Genomic DNA, 20861 nt, shown 5'->3' on the forward strand with positions numbered 1-20861 from the left:
CATTAAGCAAAACAACACAAATCTATCAAATTCATATTTATTGCTTTATTATAATGATATATGCAAAAAAGTAGGTACAAAAAATAAATTTAATAAAAAAATATATATATTATACGTTAAGTAAAATAACAAATAATTCACCATGCGTATTCTGTATATACAAATGTGTAGAGTAAGCTCGGGATAAAGATTTCGGTTTGTAGTTGTATGCGTGTACTCATAGAGTAAAGAAATAAATAGAGAGGGCGTCGTATACCAAAAATTGTGCACAATAAATTCTTATAAGCTAGTCTCGTCGTTATTCACCTCATATTATTTTTTTATTTAAAAAAATATATGTTTATTTAACATACATTTATGATATTATAAAAAGTTCTTTATAAATTGGTAGACATTATAATTTAGTTTCTTGAATTGGGCGGAAAGTGGTTTTATTTTTCCGAGCTTAGACATTATTATATAAATATTAAATGAACTATAATTAATTAACCAAATCGAAACACAATAATACAATAAATATAATTTTCATAATAATTGCTACTTTCCTTTTTAAAATAAATCCTAGAAAATAAAATTAAGATCGTTCAGTGTCACACTGCACTTCAAAAATAAATAACAGCGATGACAAATCAACGAATGTCCTTAACACTTTGAGTAGTATCGCCGTACATGTACGGCAGTCGATATTTCACTATTTTGCGGTACTCCAGATAGTAATATAATTGTAGAAATAATTAATAAATAACATTAAAATTATATAATATTTAATTTAATTTAAATGAATGTAAATGATTTCTATAGAAAATAATACCAATAAATAAATTACCGTAACAAAAAATATTTTATATTAATTTTATAAAAAATATTGAAAACATCTATATATAAAAAATCCAGAAAAACCGAATAATATATAATAAATATGTAAATTAAAGTAACGAAATTTAATAATAGAAAAGTGTTAAAATTGGATTATGATTTGATTTGATTAAATTATTACATTTCATGCGTATGTGCTATACATTTAAAACATATTTATTAAAAGTATCAATCAGGGCCGGCCCGAGGTGTGGGTTATACAGGTGGTCGCTCCGAATGAAAGCGACATTTGATTTTATTTAACACGGTATCGATATTTATTTATAAAAAATTCGGAGATGGTATTTTAATATTTTTTTCTTAAAATCAGTTTGTCTTCCGTTAACATTTTCGCAAAAAAATACGATTGCAATTTCTCAAATGAATTTTGTCAATTTTTAATAACTCCAACTCTGTTTAAAATACCACAACTTCGCGACTCTGACTTCAACTACACGATCTGGTGTATTATTTTATAATGTTCACAAAATATTAGTTTTTTAGACAAAAAGTAAAAAAAAAACTTTTTGGCGTCAAATTAAAAAAAATCAAGGTGTAAATAAATAAATAATTTCAATTATGCTGAATAAGTATTATAAGCATTGAATGTAAAGGAATTAAATTATTTTTTAGCGTGTTCGCAAACGAGCGGCGAAACATGTGTTCGAGGCTGCGTGAGCCGCTACAATCGTCCATTTGTAATCCGCTCCCAGTGGCATTTATACGCGTGAGTTCGATCTCTTGGTATTTCCGCCATCCTCTTTCTATTTTTGCGCAGACTCAAACAGAAACGTTCTCAACTGTTCATTCTTTAAGAATTAGATATTATTTTGTTTAGATATACGGTAGATATTATATATTTCTTACTTTCCGGGAAGTCATGACGTTTGATGTTTTCGCCGATAGAATAACAAGATTGTCAGAGTTCTATTCATTTAATATGTCGATGATGAAGTATAAAGCTCGTGTCTTTCATTTAACGTTTTCATGATGCATATAATTGAGGTTGAACGGCGACTCTGAAAACATAACCTCACATTTTGTAAATATGTCAAACCACGTGCTGTACTGTAAATAGCGCTTTCTTTAAATGGATTTTTTTTATAGGTTTCACCGTAACTCTTTGTAAACGCAACAATGTCGGGAGGTTTGGATGTGCTCGCCTTGCGCGAGGATGACGTTACCAAAATGTTGGCTGCGACCACTCATCTCGGTTCAGAGCAAGTCAACTACCAGGTAATATAACCTAAATAATTAATATTTTTTAATGAAATACTAAATGATGATTGTATCATTCTGTTCCTTTAAAAACTGATCATATAATTGATGAACATTGATTCTCCCAACTGATGTATTCTGTTAATAAATAAAATAGATTTTTATATTTTTCGTTTTTTAATACTTTATATGTACATTTCAGATGGAACAATACATCTACAAGCGCCGCTCGGACGGAGCTCACATCATCAACTTGAAGCGCACTTGGGAGAAACTCCAATTGGCCGCTAGGGCGATCGCAGCCATCGATCACTCAGCTGATGTGTTCGCTATCTCCTCTCGCCCATTCGGACAACGTGCCGTGTTGAAGTTCAGCTCTTACACTGGCGCAACTCCGATCGCAGGGCGTTTCACCCCCGGAGCGTTCACCAATCAGGTTTGTTTCGACTTGTTTTATTTATTTATTTGTTATAATGATGAGTTTATACTAAGGAACCACTGATTTTTAATGATTATTTGTACATCTGATTATATAGAAAAGTATAATTTAATATATATTTTATTGTATGCGTTATTTATTTAAGACTTATATGATTTCAGATACAAGCTGCTTTCCGTGAGCCTCGTCTGTTGATCGTCACAGATCCCCGCACTGATCACCAGCCCGTGACTGAAGCGTCATACGTCAACATTCCTGTTATTGCTTTCTGCAATACTGATTCTCCATTGCGTTTCGTCGATATTGCAATTCCTTGCAATACTAAGGTAAATATATCTAATTTTCAATTAAAGACTTAATGTATGCGCTATAATAATTTTTCATCAATTTTATAGTCTCATCACTCTGCTGGTTTGATGTGGTGGATGTTGGCTCGCGAGGTGCTCCGCCTTCGTGGTGTCATTCCACGTGAAGGCAAATGGGAAGTTGTAGTCGATTTGTTCTTCTACCGTGACCCTGAAGATTCCGAGAAAGAAGAGCAAGCCAAGGAATTGGTCGCATTGCCAAAAGCTGAAGTTAAATCTGACGTAAGATTGCTTTTATAAGTTTATAAAGTAGATGTTGAAATATTCAAGTGAACATTAATATCAATGTATTTTATTTTGCTAGGCCACTCCCGTTGCTGCTGGAGCAGATGAGAACTGGGCCGAGGGTGATGCTACTGCCACTCGCCTCGCTGAAGGCGTATCTTGGATCGAAGACGGAGCCCAGACTAACAATATCGCTCCTGCAGTTCCAGCTGAGGAGGGCGCACCGGCACCTGCGCCTGCGCCCGCTCAAGACGAATGGGCCGCAACTGCCGCTTCGGCCGCTCCATCTGGCACTTGGGGAGGTGCTGCCCAAAACTGGACATAAATATGTAACACATTCTTGATTGCAATTAAAGATTGGATAAAAAATAAACATTTTTTAATTTAATACAACCTCAACATTTTAATAAGTGTAATATAATAAGATTAAAAAATCAATCGAGCGGAAGTGTGACAGACTGGTTTTGCTATAAATCGATTCTTTCTGCTGTTATTTGCCGGATCAATGCTTTTGTATCATCTGCTTGTTGATCTGAAGCTGTTCTAACGATTGATTCACTCGCTGACTTCCATCGAGTTGGGTCGCGATGGAATCGCTCTGTTCTATCTTAGTGTTTTCGGGTGTTTGGTCATTAGTCGTTTCTTTGAATCATACCGATCAACCTGCCATTGTTCCGTATGATCCTCTTTTGCATTACTCGCAAATCAGAATACGTGCTCCGCGCGGATATCAAGAAGGAGATTGGAACTATGAAGATCAATCGGCGATGGAATATTACCCGACTGGCAACGATAGAAGAATCGTACCGATCAGAGATAAGGTTCAGGAGGATTCGTACTACAACACGAATCACGAATACGAAGCTCAAGTGTCTTGTAATTACATTCAAAAGGCTCAAGATGGATTAACTAAAGTTGCTAATTTTGCAGGGAAGTTTGTCAAAATGTTAATCGGGGCTATCGTTATATTGATTTTGTCGTCTATCCTGATGAAGATACTATTCTTGCCTTTGAAGTTGTTCTTCATTGGAAAGCTGCTCATTAAATTCGCTTTGCTATGGCCGTTCATTAGCCGCATTATTCCACTGAAGCTCTTTACGTCGACCGTGTTCGGTAAATTTATAGATTCAGACAATACCGCTAGATATTTTAAGAAAGCCGTTGAAAATTTACTGACGAATTCCACTAGGACTTCTAAATCGATGCGCTTAGATCAATCTACGAATTTGAATTTGTATTGCGATGAAAAAGTATTGTGCTTCTTGAAGAAAAGCTTCACATCTACGGACTATAAAACTAAAATCGGACTTTCAACGTGGATTTTGATGTACAGCAGAATGTCAGGGTTGCGCAAGTTGATTCGCGTATTGCAAAACGGTAGCGAATTTGAAGAATGCGCTTCTATAGTGTGCAATGGAATTGAATAGAATTAGTCATAGTTTTTTTTAATTATGACATTGTTCTATTGCTCAATATTTTCACAATTGAAATTAAAATGATTCTTCATTAGTCGTAATCATGGGTGGACGTGTGTTAGGTGTTTTCATAATCTTTATTTTGCTGGTCAAGTGTGAAAATGTTGCTCGCTTGAATGTGGTTTTTCCTCAATTGGACGATAATGGAAGTAAAAATCCATCGGAGCCACCGAGGGAGCAAAACACGCTGAACTTCACGCAGCTCCAGACGGAAATACTCAGACTGCAGCAGATCTTAAAGGAGAGACAAGAAGCGGAAACGACAACAAAGATGCCACCTGAAAAAACGACGACCCAGTCACCTACCACCACCACAACTAGTAAATCAAGTGAGAAATTTCCGGCTGTCGACTTCAAATCGCTGCAGAGCGAAATATACGCGTTACAAAAGCAACTAATGGAAAAACAGCGAGAGAACAGTGACGACACAAAGGCTAGAGCTTCCGAGGATAATGATCAAAAAGCGTACGGAACCAACAATTCGCACTTTTATTTCGGAGAGCCGGTCAAAAGCAAGAATTTCGATTCGGTCAACAACCATACTAAATCGAGAGAGTCGGATTTCGATTTATCTTCAGTCAACGATGCTCTTTTTACAATTAGCGATAAACACAACGCTAGTTCGAATATGCGTTACACTTATCCGAACGATTATCAGCCGTATGGAACGAGCGAGCCGGAAGAACACAAAGAACATCATAATGTACACCAAAAAGAACATCACAAAGAACACGAGAAGACGGCCAGAGACGAAGAAGACGAATTCAACCCATTGGGGACTCAAAAACTAAGCGGAGTGTTCGGATTATTATCTGAATTTAGAAAATTATTATCCAACGGCGACGAAAAGGGGATATTATCGTATGTAGTCAAGTTGCCTACCATGTTTTTGAAAGGAATTCTTCAGAGTGTGATGGCCGTTTTTTTAAAACACGGAATAAAAGGACTGTTGACTCGACTTTTAGTGCCTGTGATTATTTTATTACTCATTAACGGATTGTTTTTGGTGACGGTGTGGTGGATGTGGGACGATGTTCCTTGCAGTCACTGTGAAAATTTCGCGAAACCGTATAATATGCCACCCGGAATGCACTCAATGTCATACTATTCAAAACAGCCTTATTATAATAAAGATTCATATATGTAGATATATATCTTAAACAATAAAACATTCATTAATTTATTATAAAAATCTTTTATTTATTTATTTTATACACTATTATAAAAAACATGGTCGTAAAATATTATTATGATAATAGAACATCACTGTTAGATTATTATAGCACGTAAAATTTATTGTTAAGACCAAAATTCAAAATTGTTTAATTGTCCGTATACGCAATATTGCCGGTGTGAAGGTTAGTATTTCAGATGTTTATGTTTATGTGCGTAGGACACTGCTAACCTGGAAGATATGGAAAAATCGCGAAGATTTCCACGCGCTCATTACGGAAGACGATTTCGGAAGCTGCGTGCCTCGTGGGGAGACTTCGTCACGGGAATGAGCCTGCTGATCGCCCGAGGGTGGATGGTAGGTTACGGCAGTTGAGGGAAAATAAAGCCGTGGGGGATGAAATGGGGGAGGAAGGAGGGCGGAAAACTGAAGCTTCAGCGCAGGCGTCAAAGGCAGAGCCGGAATGAGGTGAAAAAGAAAATTTAGATATTTATTATGCTCAAATTGTATGTATTGAAAAATATATTTTATACTTTAAATACTTTTCATACAATTGATGTACATTTTGATTCAGTTGACGAAATAGGGCAATGACCTTTTATAATAGAATTTTTGGTCGGTAGAATATTAACGGTAAATTAAATTGCATTGTTAAATAATTTCTGTGAAATTACTTATTAGACATTTTTTCACAACTTATTAGTGAAAAATATGAATCATATGCGCTTACAAGCATTTGATGTTTTGTTTCAAAGATTTGTAATATGTGTTATAAGATGCTAGAAGATATTTTATAAGTATTGTTTTTTATTTGCGTTTAACAATACTCCATACAATTCTGAATGATTATTAATTTATAATAATAAATATAGTGTTAATCTGTCTTTGACATAAATAGTGGCGTAGTTATAAGATGATGAATATGGTTTCCTCGATTTTTTCTAAATATAGTTTAAAACGGATTTCAGATTATTCTTAAATTTAAAATACATAAAAATCACAATTTAGTAACGAATTATGCTGCACATAATTATAATGACGTCTAATGTTCTGAAGTATTCTTTTACGTGTCGTGTCTGGGAGATCGGAAATAATGATTCTTATATAATTATGATTCTGATCGATTCCCACATATTAAGTTTTCCTAGATTCTCCTAATATCGTAGATATATATTGTGATAAATAATTATAGTAAAATCGAGTTAGGTCGTACATAATGACATTTATTGATTGAAAGCTTCAATAATTGTTTATATTTAATAAAAACTATTTTTATTTCAGTGTGACGCTTCACTACTTAATAAGTAGTTGTTGAAAATTATTGTGCAAGTTAATTGTATTTTTGATTTATAATTTTAATCATAACATGTCTGCCTATAATCCAAGAACTCATAATGAACCAAATGCATAACTGTGTAATCCTGTTCTTGGGGTGGAAATTGGGGGTTGATTGCCATTCAACGACTGCCTTTTACTTCGCGTGTTAAAGTAAAGGATCCAACTTTACTTAAAAATAAACTTTTCTGTTTAGAATCATTAATTATTAGCTTATAGAGATTCGCTGTGCGAGGTTTTCCTCAGACAATTTATGAGATACTCGTATTTTGTGCTAGCTTCTGTATCGTTAAGCATGGACCTGCTTTCATGGCAGCCCTAATATCCTCACTAACAATTTCTACTGTTAACAAGCATCGAAAAAATAGTGAAATTATCGTTAATTTATTAAAAATATATATTTTTGCAAATGTAAGAAAAAAAAATGTAAATACAGTCAAACACATCACTCGATTCTTTATCTGGAATTTAGAAAATAATTCAACAAGTTGATAATTCTATGGGTCCTCTTAACTTAATGCGATCTAACAAGCATATCATCATTTTATTATTTAGTATAGATTTATTTTTATCTAATTGCTTCATAGGAATTTTTAGAGCTGTATCAGCTGTGCACAGAGAACTTCCATTGTAATTTAACATATAATCATTTTGATCATTTTGTTATCAAAAGTTTCTAAACGAAGCATTGTGAGCTATTACAGGCTGGTTTTCAAAAGGATGAAACGATCCAGCATATTAAAAAAATACAATTCCATATTGTTTTAAAGTTCCTGTTTTCAAGCTTCATCAAATTTTGAAGGACAATGTTTTTATCAGTTCTGAAACTTCTTCATAGGTCAGTTAAGGCATTATGCAAACTAAAAGTTAAACTGGAGTTTCATCATTATTTAATTCCGGGCTCACAAGTCCATGCATGCAAAGTTTGCTGAGTGCAAAAATAAAAGCGTTAAAGCGTTCTGGAGCTGGAATTTGTGACATCTATAAACCTTCTCTGTGGTATTTATACTTTGATTTAGTTTACTTCTTGAATGTCAAAGACCAACAAATATAGAAGGTTCTGAAAAGGAGGTAAGTAATAAAAATCACTGCCTCCCTCATACAAAATTAGACATACATATATCTCATATATGTTTAATTTTGACATATTAGTTTTTTTTAACAAAAACAAAATAATATGCAGCGTAGTTACTAAATAACAAAGACAACGGATAATCAAATATAATCTCTTGCAGAGTTTTTTTTCTAATTATTGTCGTGTTGTTTTAAGCACAATACGTATACTTTTTTCGGATATGACAAGTACATTCCCGTGTGAATTGCACATTTTTATGTACGTTTTAAATTACGTGATGGTCTTGTCTTGCCACGGTATCGATCCTTCATTGTTAAAGTATATTTGTATTTTCTAGAATTAGACTACGTCTGCCAAGTTATAGATTATGTATAATTTCGGGATTAGATATCGCTCATAATACCACAGAACTATCCTCTATATTTTCTACAAAAATGTATGTAATACAGTATTTCAGATACTTTACTATATGTTATTCTTAAAATAACACCCTAAAAAACACATGCCATCAAAAGTAGAATCAAACACCCTCGTTCTTTTTTTTATTAAAAAAAAAAAAAATCGGCTGTAGAAAAATTCCTCGCGTTTTGTGTTGATGTTGGTTTAATCGACAACAATGCTTCAAATAAGCATTGTAAATTATTTGTTCTCTTACCCGTCGATACTACTCTCTGTAAGGCTAAAAGAAAGTTCTTTCTCTAATTGTTGCACCAATGATAAATTTTCGATTTTTTTTAATGGATTCTTACGATTTAATGGAGTCGCGAGGGTCCTTAGAATTCTTTGAGCCATTTAATAATCTGTAAATAATTTCTTAGTGAAGGATTCTGAATTTTGCAAAAATTTAATTAATGACATTAATTTCTGGTTTCTTCGATTATATAATTTCTCTTTAACTGCCCGTTGAAATTTCGAGCTTAGCTCGGAATAGATATTTTTCCAATGCTTTAACAGAAAATTTAAGGCCCCTTCGGCTATCAATAATAATCGTGAGACAATTGTCAATAATAGTTGTTGCTACTTTCACAAAAGCAAAATAAAAAAACCTTTTTGGATTATCGAAAAATAAAAATAGCCCTAAATCAATTTGCATTCTGCCGATTTCCATACGTAATTTCTTTTTATCGGAGCGGGCGCTTAGATCACCAAAGCAAAGATTAACCGCCGGCCGGTTAGAGTAATAGAAAATCACAAAAAAATGTTGGTCATTCAAACACTTTCGTTCTTTCTAAAAAATATGCGTATTTTTGAATATCTGGCACAAATACGTTTGGAAAAGTTTCTTATCTAAGTGCCTTCTTTTATTAAAAACATAAACAATTTTTGGTTATTCCCAGACCCCTATTAAAACCTTTAAAGAATTATGCATATTAGATACGAACCTGACTTTACTTATGCAGCGCTTTAAAAATATTCGTAAAAAATAATTTTATATAATAAATGCTTATAAAATTTCTCGAAAAATGAGAATTCTCGATTTGACATTTTCTCAGGAAATTTTCGAAAAGAAAAACTAGATATATTCATACATTATGATCTGAAATCATTCGTCACCTACCTTCGTCTTTTATACTTCTTAAATTTGTAAAAAAAAATGAACTATTTGTGCTAATTTACATTGGGAATAAATGAAAATATGCTAATATACACTATTTTGGCAAATTAAAAACAAAATGAGGTATCAAAAAACAACCGTACACAAACAGAGGTAGCGCAGCACTCACTCGACCGTTCGAGTTAAAACATGTTTTAACTTGAATAGCTTTTCTACTAATAATAGGTGTATCAGTATACCTATTTTTAGGATGAACCATGTATAATTACAATAGTATATTTTGGTGGTGATAATAGATTTTCATTTGTGGAAAATGTTTTGGAAAATCCGGTGTGGAAAAGTCGAATATAAGTGAAATGGAAAACATGCGCTTTAGGGGCAGAATTCGCCCCTGCGCCCGGTGCCGTATTGAGCGTCTGCGTGGCGGCCATGTTCGGCCGCGTCGGCCGTAACACCCAGTCGGGCGACCCTCAGCCTCGCGGAGGACCGCCGCCCCGCGCGCGACGCCGCCATCACGCGAGCATGGCCCCCGGGGGGCGCTGACGCGTTCCCGTCCCCGTCGCGACCGCAGCCCCGAGGAGCCCCGGGCGAAGCCCCGAGGCACCGATCGTAGATCGCCCGCCATCTTGAGCTCGTCGCGTAGCCGCCGCTCAGTGTTTACCCTTCTGCCACATAAAATACCCACATATATATATATATAATAAAATACAACAAAATGGCGAATGTGTGCCACGACAACAATCGATAATTTGTATAAGCGCGCACGTGCGACACTATCGATATTTAACATATTAAATCATGTCTCTCGAGGCCGTTTAATTCGAAACACTCGATCTGCGCTCACATTTTTAATTAATATAAAGGCACCTGCACACGTATACGCGCGAAATGCGTAACACTAATCGATCGTCTGCGTTCGTTCTCGCTGGTCCACGGCGTACGCAAATGAAACACAATTTTAGCAAATATGAATAGGCGCAGTACGAATAATTGAATCGGATCGATACTCGTTGTTATTATGAAACCGATCGAGATATTGTTAACATGTTAAACAGTGTTCGGATTATGTATTCGTGAGTGAGCCCGTACACGGTTTGGATTAAAGTTGCGGCGGCTTTGTCATCGGCGGTTATATTTGTGAGGTACGTATCGATCGTGTGCGAAACGGTTCAAAGTGCGTATTAAAGTGCTTTTGTTGTTTTTTATTTTCGGGAGGGAATAGTCTATTTTTTGGTTTTGGGGAGAGATTCGACGAGCGCTCTGTGAAACAATGGTTTTAATGATGCTTCGCTACGCCGCTCGTAAATCGCGAACGTGGCGGAAAACGCTAAAGGCACTCACACACGTTGCGATTTCGATGAAAAACTCTATGGCATGTGAAGAGCGACGTTTATAGTGTAACAAGCCATTTTTCAACTCTCGTGAGCGTTATCAGTGACGTTTATTGCAATTATCGTTAATATCGTGAATCGATCTGAAAAAAATCAATTTCAAAAATAGATATCTAATACAACACAATAATGTAAATAACACCATATGTACAACTATTTTGCCACAATGATTAAAATAACTGGATTAACTATATTAGCCTCAAATACTTTTTAAATACATTCTCAGCACCTAATGCCTTTGCGCTTTGCATACAATATATAAAAATAAATTAAATGAAACAATCAATTTTAAATCGATCTGTACGAAATTAAATGATATCTATAAATAAAAGACGAATTAAAAAAGTGTGTATGCTTTTCAAAGACGGTCGAAATAGTGTGCAAGATAGCGCATGAGCTTGTTTCGGAGAAAAATCTCAAAAAAAAACAATTCGTGTTCTTATAGAAATATTTGATTAAATTCAATAACTTAAATATTTTGTGTGGATCCGTTCTAATAATACATAGGTATATTTCATAGTACTGAGATTCCCCTTCGTAGAAATATTGACTACGTGCAAGTTAAAATTATGATTAAATAAAATACAATATCGTTTGCAGGTTATTCTCTTTTCTGAATAAACTTTGCAGGATAAAAGTTTTAGTCTTGAAGAAAAGTAAAATTATGTATCGCTCTAAAAGATTTGAATATTTTCATGTAATGAAAAGTTCGAGTGGACAATTGCCGTATTTTAATAAGATTTAATCTACGGTACGTTTTTTTTCAGTACTCTTTTACAGAAACAACAATATATATAATGTCTTAATATTAGGTAAATATCCGTTTGTTTTTCAGAATATATTTCATTATTATTTTTTTTACTTATTTTTGACTGATGAGCTCTTTTTTAAAATTCTACTTTGTGGTAATCCCTGCTTTTTCAAATATGTTTTACTATGGCGTAAAGATTTTCTATCTGATTCATAACTATGGAGATAATAATGTAAATAATTGAAAGAATCAGATGTTTTTCATTGTCTCTTCTACAATGTACAAACATCCAGGATTATGGACAGAAAATACGATTCACACCATTGGTGGATTAATGATTTGTGCCACACATACAATATTCAATTTTTCTCCTGATCTTTTGTAAACGTACTGGATTGAGATACAGATTCAATTATACGAAGTGGAAAAACTACGATATTTTTCTTTGTATTACAAATGTTTTACACGCCTCTATTATTACATTATTTCAAAAAGATGAAATAATATAAATATATTTTTTTCTATTCAGTTGTTTTTTTATATTCAGATATTTTCCACGCTTTTCGCCCACAATATTCTTTCTTGTTATTTTCATAGCAAATGAAATGTACAAGATTTAAAAAGCAGCTTTCAAGATTTTTGGTTACACATAACTTCATATTATATATAAGGTACATATTTCATTTTCTGTCGGTATCAACGTAATAAGCAAATTCACAAATGGAATGTTTATATTTGGTATATTATCTTAAAGAACAGTATCCTTCGTTTCACGATGTTTTTATTCGCGTATTTAATATTTGATACCAAATTTTTGATGATTATAACATCTATTAATCTGACACGTAAATGCATTGCTTACAATAATAGTAACATTCAATGTATCTTTAATTAAAATAATAAAAAAAACATTGAGTGTCATTATACTATCGGTAATTTAACGTGACTATATGTTGGCGGTTTATATGCTTTGTTATGCAAGATCTGTTTAATTGTACTTTCTTGTTAGATTTTAAGACATATTATGACAGTTATAGACGTTAGTCTCTGTTGTTATTGTTTTACAGTAAAAAAAAATATTTTCAACTTTTAATTCAAAGTAAAGATTAAATGTAATTTTTTATTCTTTCTTCCGTAATGTTGAGGTCTTAATATCTTGTATCTACTATGAACTATTTCGATGTAATAATTTTATTGCTACATAATTACATCTCGAGTATTAATAATTTAACTATAATTGTTATACTTGAGTTAGGAAGAAAAAAAAAATTCTCCCCAGTAACTACCAGTGCATATATTTAGTTTTAATAAAATTAAACTAAAATTGTATCACAATATTTAATAAAAAGTGACACAACAGCATTCAATCTTAATCTCTTGTCTATGAATCATATGCATTATCAGATTTCAGTGAATATTTATCAGCTATCATGTTCAGATACGGTTTTGTGTTTTTTGCGATTTGTATTTCTGTGAGTGCAGTTATGTTACTAAAATTGATAAATATTATTTAGCAGAAAAAAAAACTATATATTTTATCTATAAAATAGGCGTTGATTACTGTGAATTACTTTGGTTAAAAATATTCAATAAAGAATATAGATTAGAAATATTCTATTATTTTCAAAAATTAGGATTGAAATGATGTATGAATATGACGCAAAATTGATAAATATGTATTTAGAGGCATTTCTTCTTAAAACGTTCAAAATTAATGTTTTCAATTTACATCTTACTGAAAAGGGTTCTTATGACATTAAAAAAAATACTAAACCAACCTAAGCAAATACGAATTAATTTTAGCCAATTTTTTGTGTATATAATATGCTTATACATTTCAACTTTGATCTTACAATTATAATCTGTGAGATATATGTATTGAAGTAAGCTAAGAAAAGTTTGCAAATAATAAAAGAATCAAGTAACTTTATATGCGAGAGTAAAGATAATGTATATGGGGGGTGTTCGGAAAGTATATATAAAAAGTTAATAAAATGAAAGGGATTTTTTACTGTTATTTCTGCGGGTGTTTAGTGGTCCTCAGTCGGAACAACGTTATGCTTGTAATGTGTGTCTAAAATGGTCGAATCAATTCGTAATACCGTTGAGTGCGAAATTCGTTCAGTGAAATTTTGTAGAATAGAATTTGTTTGTTTCTGTTAATGACGTTAGGTGTAATTAATTTAAAGTAGAAAGAAGTGATGTGAATGCAGAAAAGTGTTTTTATAGGCATTTAACTTTGTGAATAATTTTGATTAAAACTGTTATTTTTCTGGTTGTTGTAAATACAAACAAATAAAACCGTTGTTCTAAAGGATATGAATTATCTAAACCTTGCATCTCTAATTTCTAAATATCCTTCATTATCCATCCGGTTTTATTTCCCTAGTCGATTTTGTAGTAATATATCTGAAAGCTTTTCCATATGTATTTTATACTCCATATAAGCATACCCATTTGTATATAAGCACGCTTTAATGTTTTTTTTTATTTTATTTAAAAAAGTCAGAGTCGTTTAATTTTATATAAGTATACAATTTAATGTGAATTTGTAATTGACCACTGAAAAAAGTGATGTTTTATTATTTATGTGCATTAAGCATATATGACTCAACAAATACAAATTTGCTTAAAAATACTTTTAATAATTGATAATTTGCTTTAATCTGTACAGCAAATCTCTCATTCACCGACATTCAAGTATTATGTTTTTTAAAGTATGAGTAGTAGTGGTTTTAATTACTAATATGTTTAGACTTGCACATTATAGAATGCAGTACAGAAAACTCATCTGCGGATAATCGCCAATCCATGAATAAGTACAACATCCGAGAAAGATAATGAATAATCATAAAATATTAATACTTTATTCTATAGAAACTACTCAGTAAATGTTTATATAGTAATCATATTTTATAAAGATTATTCTTATTCCGAGAAAAACAATTTTCTCCGTTAAAACTTGGAAGGCTTCTGGAAATCTAATGAGTCGAAAATCTCACATTTATTTAATTAAATATAGAAACAATATAACGACGGAAAGAAAATATTATCTTACAAATAAAATTCAATATATTTTTAGAAAAATAAGCTATATGTATAATGGTGTTTCCATTGCTGTAAGCATCTTTCAAAAGGCATTTTTGTGATACATCAGTCGCTTCGTTGCATTACTTCCTAAAATCTCGTTTTTTTTTTTGATAGAGCCAAAAGTCTTATATTTAAAGAATAAGATGACTGTCGAATTATACTAAATCTTTCATTACCAACATACTCTCGATGGTTTTGCGATTTGTGCTGCTTGAGAGTTTCACAAAATGCTCGTAACTAAAATAAATATATTAAGCATAATTCATAGCTTAGTTATTAAAACAAATCAGTTGCGTGATCTTACTTCTTTCATCTCTGCATCACTAGTATTGTAAACTCTGTTCATCTCTGATGAGAAGTATGCTGCTTCATGGGTACAATTTTGCTCCTCTGCGGTATTTTGTAGATTTTCAAAGAATTTATACAATCTCTCTATGATTTCATCTTTCTCTATCAGGATTTTCCCTTCCATATCTTTGTAGGCATTGAGCTATGGTTGAAAAGATTTTGTTTGATCTCTAAGTTATTTATAGAATACGAAATTACGTATATAATAGAATACGCAGAATAATATTTTTGTTCACACTAAATTGAAATCCTTGTTGCAAATGGTTATTAAAAATCATAAGTAGGATTATTTATGTTTTACGATTATTTATGTTTTTCGCCTTCAATTTTCATTTAAATATTTCAATTTATAAGAACCTTTCGTAATTAGATTTTTTCAGTTCCTGTAAATTCCCCCTTATATTAAATTTGTTATCCATCAAATCTATTTTCTCGTTGGTTATTTAATAACACTTGTCTTGTTCATTGACAAGGTACAGAGAGACTGCGAGTCTTTTGATGGAATAAAATGAAAGCTTTTCAAATACACAATGTAAAAAATGAAGTCTATATTTACAGTGTTTCGTTTAATTTTGAAAGACTGAGATAGAAAGATACGGCTGTGAATAAATAATTTTATAATTGAATTACTCGCCGTTTCCATTAAAGAAAAATAAAAATATATACTATATACATAAAATTTGGAAAAAACATTCGTCAAAGAGATAAAACTCATGATTAAGTTTTTTCGAAGTTTATTATTAAAAACTTGAATAATCGTGTCAAAGTTTAATCTATACTTATGTATATACTGCCAATGGTGGGCTACGTATGTATTTAGTTATTAATTAACTGTAATTTAAAACTTGATAATAAGTAAGACTAATTAAAAAGTAATATTTTTTTAATTATTATTTTCTACATTAATTCTTGAATAATATTTATTACTGAATTTTGCGAAAAATTCTAAAACTACTTTTAAATTGTTTACTTTTTTTAGTATTTTTCAAGTTAAAAAGAGATGGGTTGAGTATAGGCATTCTGATTTCTCAATGTGAAATGAGAATTCTCGAGATTTTTCGAGAAATTTTGATGAATGAAAAAATGTATGTAAAACAGTAAAGTATTGCAGATACATATAATTCTTAAAATAACCATTTAAAACACATGCCATCGAAAGTTGAATCAAACATCCTCGTTCTTTTATTTTGTTAAAAAATTTCGGCCGTAGAAAAATTCCTCTAGTTTTATGTTGATGTTGGTTTAATGGGCAAGTCCTCTTGTCCGTCGATTAAAATATTTTAAATTCTTTCCCGTTAATCCGTAAGATGTTGGTTTTATTACAATACTCTTTTCTCTAATTGTTGCGTCATTGATAAATTTTAGATTTCTTCAATGGATTCTAATGATTTTCTGGAGTCGCGAGGGTCGCGAGTCGCGCTTAAAGAATAAATAAAGAAGTCATCCTTTTTTTGACTATTGAAAGATTCTGGATTTTGCAAATATTTAATAATTGACATCAATGTCTAGTTTCTTCGATTATATAATTACTCTTTATTTGACCATTAAATTTTGAGCTTAACTCATAATTGATATTTTCCTATTGTTATAACAAAAAATTAAGGCCCCCTCAGCTGTCGATAATAATCGTGAGATAATTGTCAATAACAGCTGTTGCTCCTTTACAAAAATATATAAAATAGCGGATGGGGCAAATATTAAACATATTTAAGGCCATCTCAAGATTAAAAGGGAAGTTAAGGTCCATTGTGCATAGCTTTTTGATTCATGACTTAATTTTCAATACAAACTTTTCGCATCGATTCATTTGAGTCTTGAGTCAGGATGTTGATTTTAAAATTATTTAACGGATTACTGTATATATATATGCTAAAAATAACATATTATTTTGTTGTTTACAGGTGTACAATCATGAACCAGTGATGGTGGCGGGGCCCAGGGCGGCGCCCCGCGCCCCCCGCTAGGCCGCCGCCCCTAACCTCGCCCCAAAAATTCAATCTGCAAACATTTACAGGTGAGTCTAAAGACCTTTGTAAAAAATCAATTCAAAAATCTAGGAAAGTTAGACATTTTGAACGAAAAAACACATACACATCTATCTATGTCGCGTAGAATAAAAGAAACCGTAGGCCGAAATGATGAGTTTTATGCGAGACGAGTTAAAACATTGTAAAAGGTTGTAAAACACGAAGTAAGTGGAAACTTTTACGAAGTCGCAGAAAATGCGATAGGCGAGTTAATGCGAAATGGATGATGTAGGGCGAAAGGAATGGATGTGTATTTTGAGAAAAGTGGGCAAGGCCGCCCCAAAGTGCTAGAGGAGATCAATGCGGTTCTTTCACCCCAGTATCCTTTGGGAAATTGAACAATACATATAAGGAATGTCCTAACAGTTCTCGCTGGTTGAAAATATATTAAAATAATGGTACGTAGAATAGTATTTAGACTAATAATTTAAAAAATAATTTTTAGAAATTAAAACAAACCTGAAACTTATGATTATTTGTTATCTACAGTATAACGTAAAACTAATATGTTTTCTGAATTAAATAAATAAAATATTTTATCAATACTATATTATTTGAAATTTCTGCCATACTTCTTAGAAAATGCTTGTGTGATGTGTAAATCGTCGACAGATCTAGTTTTATAAATATATATCTGTTTTCTGAATTTAAATTTAGTGTTTGTAATCGATTTTATTTTTGGCATTTTTTAGTTATAAGTATTAGTTCATATTGTGGTAGAATATTGATGTGATGTGTGAGTATCGAATGGAAAATTTAATAATATTTTATAGCACTATTTTGAATAACCTAAAGAGGTTTTAATTTAAATTTAGCAAACGTGATGGTAGAAATGCTGCATGCTATAGTGGCATCTATTTTTCATAATACTTTCTAGTGGTAAATATTATATAATAAAATGAATCTTATTTTTATGGGGTTTTGGGGATTTTCTCTTGTAAGTAGTCAAACAGTTATCCACACCTATTAAGAATAAATGTATAATAAAAGATTAAAGGTTTAATTTTTCGTGCCCCTTAGTTTGGAAACCAGTAGGTTTTAAATATAGTATTCAAATATTCGAACGATTCATCCGATTTTCAACTATATGAATATTTGAATAATTTATCGAATATTCAAAAAATATTCGTTTATACTATCTCGAATGAAATTTAAAAAATCTTAGAATACTTGAGAAACACATTTAATAGTTTTTTTATTCAATATACCCGACTGACTAATGCCGCCCCAAAATCTATAATCCTTTACGCACCTTTAATTTGTTTCAAAATGTGAGATATTGAGGCGCTTCTTCTCAATAAAAAAACTTTTTTACGCATTCGAAAAACATTTGTGAATAGAATGTTTATCGAACGTATCTACTATGACCAAAATTCGCGGAATTCGTTCGTTGAACAAAAAAAATGTTAGAAAGGTCCACACTTTCTTGTCGTTTAACGCTTATCTCAAAAACAGGTGTCGCAAATTTTTGCGAAGTTTTTGTATTTTATTTCAATCAATTCAATGTTACGATCGCAGTTAATATATTTCTACTTATTTAATTTATATGCAAATATGCCGACACAGATCTGATCTTTTGCATATTAAATTCGTTCCAAACATTATTAGCTATTGTATATACATTAGATTTGAGAAAAATATCTATATAAAATGTTTCATAATTTTTTCTGAATTAATTCAATCGTAACTGCTCTTAATTATGGTTACTTAAAAAAAGCTGAATTGACGTTGCTGATTAAAAAGTATATAATAATACATTACGAATTTCATCAGCAATTTGCACAGTATTGTGTTATGTATATTTTATAAAACTCAAAAAGCTTAACGATTATTAACCTATAATTATTTTTAATTGAACAATATTTTACAGACAGATAATTGATTTTACCACTAATTGGTGAACTAAATGAATATCGGTAAATACTGAGAAAACTGTATTTGAATTTATATAACATAATTCATTTTTCTTCAATATTCGAATAGTTGAAAACTACGAATAATTAAGAACCATAGAAACAGTTGGGCAGTACTTGGCAGATCTATAAAATATTTTTCACTAATATCCATTTATAGCTTTTGTGTTTTTTTTATTTATAGAATTCGCAAAGAAACGATTTTTTTGTATGGCATTAGCATTGTTCGCACATACAGTACATTCTTATTTGTGATTGTTTCAGATGTCCTGACGGCGCGGCCAGCATGCCGGCCGAGGAGCACGGCTATGGACACGGGCACGGAACGCACGGTGGCCACGGTGGTCATGGGGGTCACGGAGGACACGGGGGTCATGGAGGCCACAACGGGCACGGATCCCACAGTGGCCACGGAAACCACGGAGGACACAGCGGGCACGGGAGCCACGGAGCGCACGGCGGACACGGAGGGCACTCGTCGCAGAGAACCTCGACGATACCGAGATACAGCTGCGAGAGGTTTCCGAGCGCCGCCGAGAGGTTCAGCGTGGCCCCTCCGCCTGCGCCCTCGATCGCTGCCCCTCCGCCCCAAGCGACGTCGCCGTGCTACCCTCCGGACGGATCTCCGCCCTCGCCGGCTCCCCCGGCGCCCCGCTTCGTGTCGCCTCCGGTGGCGGCTCCCCCGCTGTCACCAGAGCGCTCGCCGAGACGTCCTCGACCCCAGACGCACTCGCTACCCTCGGCGAGATACTTGGCTAGCGCGACCCCGGTGGTGTCGAGATACGTGCCGCCGTCGGCCCACATTCCGGTGGAGAGATACGTGCCTCGCCCCGGTCCCGCGAGTGCTCCTTACTACTGTTCGGAACGTTATGCAGAAACTTATCGCCAGTATAGACCGTACCAACGTGCGCGTCCTCCCGCGAGGAGATGCTGCCCCCCGCCGGGTCCCACCAACGGCCAGAGCTCTGGAAACTCTCCGTCGATATCGAGGTTTCCGCACGAGTTCTCATCTTCGCCGTTGTTGAGCCACGGTGACAACGGACATCAGCAAGAGCGGTATCAGAGAGAGTTCGGAGCGACTCTCGAGCCGGGGGCGACCTACGTGGAATATGTGGGGGCGTCGGGCGGGCGGCACGTAAGCTGCACGCCCCCCGGCGCCAGGCTGCCGCCGGACACTCCGTGCTGTCTTCAGGCCAGAAGATGCGCTCCGCCCGCTTTGAACTGGTAAGTCTTAACCCCTAACTCGTTCTCGACCCTTAGCAAAAACTGCTGACCCGCGATTTTCTAGGCAGGGGTCCGCGCAGCTTTATATAATTAAAATCCTCTGAGAGGAAATGAGATTTACGCTCGTTGCTTCGCGGGACCCAAGAATCACAATTCGTATTTTGTATTTTACTAGCGCCAAGGCGATTCGTTTAGGAAATTACTTTGCGGCCCACGATGTTGTTTTGATAACGGCGGAAACTGAAAAAATAGTCTATGCACATTTTAATTAAAATAGAGATCATATTTATTTTTATTATCCTAGGGGTAAAATTGTATATTTCAACACTGCAATATGTTAGTGTACAACGGTATGTGAAATTTACATGCCGGGATAACTGATTGCCTTTTTTTGATTAAAC

The 20861-nt window shown here is 33.6% G+C and overlaps 2 protein-coding genes across 5 annotated transcripts in view; both read left to right on the forward strand.

Annotated features, from left to right (window-relative positions):
* The first annotated feature begins 1517 nt into the window (after positions 1–1517).
* Positions 1518–3475, forward strand: sta (stubarista 40S ribosomal protein SA). Of its 3 annotated transcripts, none has more exons than XM_088181354.1 (6): positions 1518–1897; positions 1963–2091; positions 2276–2509; positions 2674–2838; positions 2908–3099; positions 3182–3475. In XM_088181354.1, exons 2-6 carry the CDS (start codon positions 1993–1995, stop codon positions 3425–3427), a joined length of 936 nt encoding a protein of 311 aa, XP_088037480.1. In that variant the 5' UTR covers positions 1518–1897; positions 1963–1992; the 3' UTR covers positions 3428–3475. The 3 variants fall into 3 exon arrangements, with proteins under 3 accessions (XP_088037480.1, XP_088037479.1, XP_088037478.1); XM_088181353.1 differs by having other exon boundaries at positions 1518–1599; XM_088181352.1 differs by having other exon boundaries at positions 1518–1582.
* Positions 3476–10134: 6659 nt separating this feature from the next.
* rho-5 (rhomboid-5) overlaps positions 10135–20861 on the forward strand; it is a 210099-nt gene continuing 199372 nt past the window's right edge. For both annotated transcript variants that reach the window (XM_088205857.1, XM_088205858.1), the window contains exons 1-3: positions 10135–10858; positions 17198–17310; positions 19501–20460. In XM_088205857.1, the coding sequence (XP_088061983.1) occupies positions 19523–20460 (938 nt within the window). In that variant the 5' untranslated portion in view covers positions 10135–10858; positions 17198–17310; positions 19501–19522. The remainder of the gene's footprint in view (positions 10859–17197; positions 17311–19500; positions 20461–20861) is intronic.

This window comes from Plectrocnemia conspersa, unplaced genomic scaffold (assembly GCF_051122295.1).
Source record: "Plectrocnemia conspersa isolate PC_06_02 unplaced genomic scaffold, ASM5112229v1 ptg000002l, whole genome shotgun sequence".
NCBI lineage: Eukaryota > Metazoa > Arthropoda > Insecta > Trichoptera > Polycentropodidae > Plectrocnemia > Plectrocnemia conspersa.